General features: G+C 42.7%; 1 protein-coding gene across 8 annotated transcripts in view; it reads right to left on the reverse strand.

The window, feature by feature from the left end:
* Rnf41 (ring finger protein 41) overlaps positions 1 to 8,003 on the reverse strand; it is a 34,823-nt gene that overhangs the window by 12,706 nt on the left and 14,114 nt on the right. For 7 of the 8 annotated variants that reach the window (XM_033763700.1, XM_033763701.1, XM_010644687.2 and 4 more), the window contains one exon: positions 1,360 to 1,472. In XM_033763700.1, coding sequence (XP_033619591.1) covers positions 1,360 to 1,449 — 90 coding nt within the window. In that variant the 5' untranslated portion in view covers positions 1,450 to 1,472. Of the gene's footprint in view, positions 1 to 1,359; positions 1,473 to 4,795; positions 4,891 to 8,003 lie in introns of those variants that run through there. The other variant, XM_033763703.1, reaches the window with a different exon arrangement.

An 8,003-nucleotide genomic window follows, 5' to 3' on the forward strand; every position in this document is an offset into this window, starting at 1 on the left:
TGTAGAGGGAGGGCAGGGACAAGGGGAAAAATGAGAATCAAGTCCTATTATGTAAAGGTACAGAATCCCAATGATGAATGTAACTGTATTTGTATACCTAGATTGTACCACTAACCTCAATAAAAAAGAAGAAAAAAAAAAAAAGAGAGACAAATATGGAATGGGGAAATCAGCATCTCTAGTGGGGCTCTTCTACCCCTGGGAATATGCCTACTATCAAAAAGGATGCCTGCCCTCAGGAGGAAAACATTGGAGGTGGATGGGTCGCTTCTGACTTAAGCTGTTACCAAATACCACTCACTTCTCCACAATGACTTGTCTCAAATGACAGTACCAGAAAACAAAGCCCTGCCAGGGCAGGGAGAAAACCCGACACACCTGTGACCCTGCCACTGCCATGATAACTTGCCCCACCCATCCAATATACCTCTAATGGCAGCAGGCTGCAAAGGGATAGGAGGGGCTAAATCCAGGCTTCGCTACCATGGGAATGTGGTCTTAATTTTTTTCAGCTCAAGCATCAGTCCTCCTTTGGGTGGCTGGAAACTACAGAGAAAATAAACCCAAGGCTCAAGGAGAAGCCCCGGGAGTTATATAAGCAGCAAAGGAGACCTTACTGACTGGTGCCCTGGTTTGGAAAATGGGATTACCTACAGTTGGCCTAGAGTTAAAGAGGAATAGTTGGTATTTACGAAATGAGAGCAATGAGGGTCATGTAGGATGACGTCTTATCAGTGCATCTGAGAAGGTTTCGTCTCACTCCGTGAACTTGCCTGTTAATCCTAGACTGCTCCTCAAACCTGCCCCAGGAAAAAGATACAACTGACTCTGGTCTGGTAAGGCTGCCAGAGAAAGACCTAGCAAAGATGACAGCTCTCTTATCAAAATGCAGAGTGCTGGTTCTTTCAGCAGATCCCAGGAACAAAACAGATCAGTAAATTCAATTCCACACTTCTTACGTATGAGACAGCAGGCAGGTAAGAGAGGGCTGCAGGCTAATACCTGACTAATTACCCGAAGGGCTACATCATCAAAAGGAGTCCAGAAAGTCAGTCATGAACAGGAAGACAGACCATGGTCAGAGTTCCTGCAGAGGAAGGGCAGCTGCCAAGCTACTGTCAGAAGAAGTCACAGCAGAACATCCCAGGGCCGCCTCAGAACTAGAGACCTGTGGCATCCAGCTTGAGGCAGACTCTGGAAGCCATTCTTTTGTAGCCACCCCTGCTCCTCTGTACTAGACCTCTGCTGGGGTGGGGAGGGGGAGCAGAACACAGGGATGGCCCCATGTGTCCCACTCTTCATGGATATTTTCCATCAGTGCTGCCACATTGCCTCTCCAATCCCAGCAGACCAACTCACCTGTACTGGCTCCTCCAAGACTCCACTGCAAATAGGGCAGATAAGGTCTTCATCAACATCCCCCTGGAAACGGGTTACATCATACCCCATGTCTCATCACTGAAACCCAGGTCCTAGGAGGGGGAACAGAGGAAGAAATGGCCAGTTCAGAAAAACCTACAGATATGGAGCAAATATGAGTTCACTGCCAACATCTATTCACTGATCTAAAAAATATTTACTGAGGGCCAGGGATTTGGCTCAGTGGTTCCGATGCCTACTTCACAAATGCAAGGGCCGGAGTTCAATCCCCAGTGCTAAAAAATAAAATAATACAAAATAAAACAAATATGTACTGAGTCTACTATGTTCCAGTCATTTGGGAGGAGAAAAAATAAAGATGACTCAATAAAGTTAATTATAATGAGGGGAGACATTACATAGCATACATGTAAAATGAGAAGTAATAGGCACCAGGACTTATGGGACAGGGGACTGGTTACACAACACAGGCTGGAAGAAGGGTGGTTTGAGAAGTTTTCTAGGACTGTCATCAGAAGTAAGTTCAGTGGGACAAGCAAGAATCAGCTATATGGTAGAGTGCAGGGCATTTGGAGGTTTAGACACAAGAAATAGCACACTCAGCCAGGAATGGTGGTAGATGCTTGAAATCCCAGCACTCAGGAGGCAGGATTCCTGCAAGTTTGAGGCTACCCTGGGCTACAAAGTGAGACCCTGACTCAAAAAAGAAGAGAAGGTAAGGCACACTGAAAGGTCATGACAGATTTGGGGAAATGCAAGTGGTTCAGAAAAAGTGGCCCCACACTAATTCACTGCAATCCTCCTGCCTCAGACTCCCGGGTGCTGGGATGAGAGGTATGAGCCACCACACCCAGCATTCAATCTATTCTTGATTTAAAATTCTAGAAGAAGCCAATCACAGTGGCACACACTCATAATCCCAGCTACTGGGAGACAGAGACATGAGAATCACAGTGCTAGGATTACAGGTGTGTTCCACTATGCCTGAGCTCCAGACAGGAGCCTGGGAGACTTCGCAAGCCCTCATCTCAAAAAATAAAAAGGGCTGGGGATACGGATCAGGTAGATCATCCCTAGGCTCACATTCCCCTTTACTACCTCCCTAAAAAAAGTTCCTTACCAGTAGAAATTCACATTTATTTCTATATCTACTGCACACCAAGCATAATTCCTTCAAATAAAAAATCAATACAATGGTATGTTTAAACACTGCTTTAAGGGCTGGGGACTTAGCTCAATGGTACAATGCCTGCCTCACAAGCACAAGGTCCTGAGTATGATCCCCAGTACAAAAAAACAAAAAAATACTGTTTTAACTGGCGATCCCCAGCAGCCCGGGAATCGTAGTTTCCTACTACTTTGCCGGCCAAGCACTCATTTCTGTAAACAGCATCACAGTTTTCTTTAGGAATAATACCTTTGCTGCTAGTGGGCAGTGAGTGTTACCTGGGACTTCTACTAGAACTCTTAAGAGATCTTTGAGAGTAGCAGAGCTGACAGGATGTACAACCCAGGATACCTGGTGACCATCACTGCCTTTAGTAAGCAGAGTTCATTTTCAAGAACTAAGCAAAACTGGGCATGGTGGCACATGCCTATAATCCCAGCACTTGGGAGGCTGAGGCAGGAGGATCCCTGTGAGTTCAAAACCAGCCTGGGCTACATAGTGAGTTCCAGGTCAGTTTCAACTACATAGTGAGGACCCTGTCTCAAGAATGAAACAAAGCCAGGCATAGTGGAATACATCTGTAATGCTAGCATTCAGGGAGGTTGAGGCAAGAGAATCACAAGTTCATCCCCACCTTGGCAATTTAGCAACTTAGCAAAACCCTGTTTCAAAATATATATTAATGGCTGGGGATTTAGCTTGGTGATACCACACCTGCCTTGCAATCACAAGGTCCTGAGTTCCATCCCCAGTACCAAGGGGGGGGCGGATACATATATTAATTCAGTAAACATTTCCTGAGAGTCAGCTATATGTTGTTAAGTTTAATAAATCCTAGTTCCTTTGATGTAAGTGATGGGGAGGTTAACACAAAATATAAGGAATATAGAAGCAGCACAGGAGTATAAGTTAAAGCTAGCCTGGACAATTTAGTGAGATCTGGACTCAAAAAAAGAGGAACATAGAACAGAGAGTTGAGTCAGACAGATGCTTAGAGAAAAATTCCAGAATTAGATCTGGAGATAGATATCTTTAAACAAGTTTCTCAACTTCTATACAATTGTCATTTTGGGCTAGATTTTTTTTTTTTTTTTTTTTTTTTTTTTTACTGGGGATCGAACTCTGGTCCTTGCACTTGCAAGGGAGGCACCAGAACCACTAGCTAAATTGCTGGCCTGAAAATTGTTTGTTCTAGGAAGCTTTTTTTTTGGTGGCACTTGGGATTGAATCCAGGGGCCTCAAGATGAGCTATATATTCCCTTTTAAAATTATTATTCTAGCCGGTCGTGGTGGTGCACGCCTGTAATCCCAGCACTCGGGAGGCTGAGGCAGGAGGATTGCTGTGAGTTCGAGACCAGCCTGGGCTACATAGTGAGTTCCAGTTCAGTCTCAGCTACATAGTGAGACCCTGTCTCAAAAAACAAAACAAAAAAAATTATTATTCTAATAGTGAAATAGGATTTCACTAAGTCACAGATGCCGAGGCTGGGCTCAAACTTGTGATCTGCCTCAGCTTCCCAAAGGGCTGGAATTACAGGTGTGTGCCACCATGCCAGGCTTGGGCAGCTGTTCTGTGTACTGCAGAATGTCTAGTCGCATCCCTGGCCTTCCTACCCTTAAGATGACAAGCGCTTTCCCACAATCATGACAACCAATTACATTTATTATTATGTTTGCCTAGACAGTGGCAAATATCCTCCAAGGGACAAAAGGAGGAATAAACTGCCCCTCATTAAGCACCACTCATTTAGTGACATGGATCATGGAATGGAGCTTCCAGAATAGATAACACAAAGCAGCCAGGCACGGTGTTCACACCTATAATCCCACTACTCTGGGAAGCTGAAGTAAGAGGACTGCTAGGCCCAACCTAGCCTGGGCAACTTAGCAAGACCCCATCTCAAAATATAAAATGAAAAATGGGCTGGGGTACAGCTCAGCGCGAAGCCTGGGTTCAATCCCCACTGTTAAATAAATAAAATAAAATAAAATAAAATAAAATAAAATAAAATAAAATAAAATAAAGCAACTGTAGGGGCAAATTAGAAGGACGTAAAAAAAAACCCTAGGGGAAAACATATGACTAATACTGCAAAGCCATCACATGCTTATCGTGTACCATGTGCTCGAGAAACTACATAGTGAGACCCTGTCTCAAAAAAAAAAACAAAAAACAAAAGAACCAGCTCACCAAACAAAACAAAAACAGCTTCCCCCTATTAAGTATGAAGCACACCTCAAACTCACCAGTGGGAAGCCCCCTATCTTGTAGCACCACTCTGCAGCTAAGACAGCTCTTCTGCTTTCGTTGCAGTTGTCACACTTTAGATAAACTTTCTTCACATTAGAGTAGTTTTGACCCCACTCCATTTTCTCACTAAGAGCTTCACTTCTCATTCTTCACCAGAAGTCCAAGGACCCAGAGAGGCAGAGGGTCATTATGGGGGAGCCCGACTCCATCCTCAGAGACACTCCCCCAATACAACATATGAAGTTAGTAAAGGGTTTATGTAGCGATGTGCTAGGAGATAAGGACAGAGAAGAGCGAGGAAGCTGACAACAAAGGCCTGGCACTCAAAGCTACAGCTAGAATGAAACTGAAAGCCATAGGGAGCAACCAAAGAACCATCTGTATGAACATAGATGTATGTTTTCACTTTTTTTTCCCCCAGTACTAGGGGTCAAACTCAGAACCTTGCACTTGCAAGGCAGGTGCGGCACCACTACCTAGATCCCGGGCCGTTTTTACTTTTTATTATGATGATTTCAGACTTTGAGAAAAATCATAAAAACAGGACCAAGAATTCCCATCTAGACTCCTTAAATGTTAACATTTCATCACATTTGTTTAATAATTCTATGTTCACATACAGGTACATGGATTCTAAATTTTTTCTGAAATTTTTGTTTGTTTGTTTTTTGAGACAGGGTCTCACTATGTAGTTGAGACCGACTTGGAACTATGTAGCTCAGGCTGGTCTCAAACTCACAGTGATCCTCCTGCCTCAGCCTCCCAAGTGCTGGGATTACAGGCATGTGCCACCACGCCTGGCTCTGAAATTTTTGTCTGAGACTTGGTACCTTTATCCCTAAATATTTTCTAGTAATCCCTAAAAATTATCAAAGCAGGAAATTGGCACTGAAGTAATATTGTCATGTTTACCTTATGCCAATTTTGCCAGCTGTACCAATTACTTTTTCCTTCCTTTCCTTCCCTCCTTCTCATTCTCTTGTCCCTTCTTTCCTTTTCTTTTTTGTGGTGCTGGGGATGGACACACACTCTACTGCTCAGCTACAGCTCTGGGCCTTTGCTCTTTGTCTTGAAGCTAGGTCTCACCGTGTAGTTCAGAATAGCTTTGAGCTCACTATGTAGCCCAGGTTGGGCTCAAACTCACAGCAATCCCCCTGCCTCGGCCTGATTACAGGTATGTGCTACCACACCTGGGTTTTTTGTTTTTAGTGTAGTTTAGTTTTAGTTTTAGTTTTTTGTTTGTTTGTTTGTTTGTTTGAGACAGGGCCTTCCTAAATTGCCCATGCAGGACTCAAACTTGCTTCAACCTTCTAAAGAGCTGAGACTACTTTTAGCAAAAGAACATCCACTACTATGTATTATATTAAAGCTGTCAATATATTTCCCCCCCCCACACAATACAAATGATTGACTCCAGCCCTTCAAAACTGTTTGAGGGCTGGGGATTTAGCTCAGTAGTACGGTGGCCTGCCTTGCAAGCGCAAGGACCCAAGTTCAATCCCTGGTACCAAAAAAAAAAAACAAAAAAAAAAACAAAAAAAAACCTTTTTGAAACAGAGTCTCACTAAATTGCTAAACTGCCTAGGTTATGGTCAAACTCACGACCTTCCTGCCTTAGCCTCCCAGAGTGCTAGGATCTACCACACCTGTCCAGCTTCAATATTCTTTAAACTCCTTTAATCTGACACAGGCCTTCTGTTTTTTTATGACCTTCAAATATTTTAAGGATAAAGTCTTTCACCATGATTAAACAGAGGTTTTCACTTTTGTACAAATAACACGAAAATGACACATACACTCAATACATGAGAGGTCAGAAGTAATGTCAACTGCTGTCATTACTGGTAATGTTAACTTTCACACTTTGAGCAAATGCTGTATGTCAAGTTTCTCTACTCTAGAGTTGCTATATTTTCCTCTGTAATTAATAAAAATCTTGTGCGGAGATACTGTGAATGTATGCACGTACATCTGAAAGATTCTAAGTAAGAAACTGATATAAAAAGTTTCCAGTCTTAGATAATCTGGGAGTTGGGTAGAAAAGCTGCGAAGGGCCAAGGATGTAGCTCAGTGGCACTTAGCAAGCTCAAGGTCCTGAGTTTGATCTCTGGTGCCACCAAAAAAAAGAGAGAGAGAGAGAAGAAAAGCTGGGAATAAGAAAAATTAGAAAGAGTAAAACCTTTGAAGATTACTGTAAAAATTCCAATAAAAAAGTATAAGGACCAGAGCCAAGGCATTTAGGAGCTAGACTACTGTGGTACATGGCCATAATCACAGCACTTGGAAGGCTAAGGCAGGAGGCTCCCCAGAGAGGTGGGGAGAGGAATGGGAGAATATGTTTTTGCTTTGGGCAATTGGTAGGAAATTCTTATTCATTAAAGTAAGAATTTCAGGATTAGAAAAGAAGATAATACTTCTAATTTTGAGATTCTAAGTAAAAGTCCTGAAGCACAAGGACCCGAGTTCGATACCCAGTACCAAAAAAAGAGTCCTGAAGTTGAGTGCTGAAGCCACAGATTTTAAGAAGCCAGGGGGAAGACTCTAGACATGGTGGTGCATGCCTATAACCCAGGCCTGGGGAGGCTGAAGCACATGGATGGATTAAAAAAAAGAAGAAGCCATACAGGGAATGTATATAGGATGAAAATAAAATGAAAGTGCAAAATAAATAATAAATAGAGACGCCTGGGGAGCAATGATTTTGTTTTTTGCTTTATTTTTATTACTTTTCTTTCACAAGCAATATATAAAAGTATTTCCTTCCTTCCTTCCTTCCTTTTTTCTTTCTTTCTTGGGGGGTCTGAGACAGGGTCTCACTATGCAGTCACGGTGGCCTAAAATTCTCAGCAATCCTCCAGCCTCAGCTAGTGCTGGGATTCCAGGAGGGAACCACCAACATCCACCTTATGGTGTTTTCATTTTAAAACAGAAAAAAAAAAAGTAAGTATGAGCCTGTGTTCTCCCCAACCACTGTGTAGGGTACATTCATTCTTTAAATTGTCCTGTTCTCATACTGTTACTATTCTAGTGGTAGAAGTTTCCAAGTTTCCAATCCATCACTCTATAAACTTTGATTACAATGCATTTTATTACCCTTTCCCTCATAACAGAAAGTTCCCTTTGTTGCCAATTTTCCCCCTGAAACAAGTGCTGCTGAATACTCTTTTTTTTTTTTTTTTGGTACAGGCAACTGATGGGGAACCT

This window comes from Fukomys damarensis, unplaced genomic scaffold (assembly GCF_012274545.1).
Source record: "Fukomys damarensis isolate Sample0158 unplaced genomic scaffold, DMR_v1.0_HiC HiC_scaffold_15, whole genome shotgun sequence".
Taxonomy (NCBI): domain Eukaryota; kingdom Metazoa; phylum Chordata; class Mammalia; order Rodentia; family Bathyergidae; genus Fukomys; species Fukomys damarensis.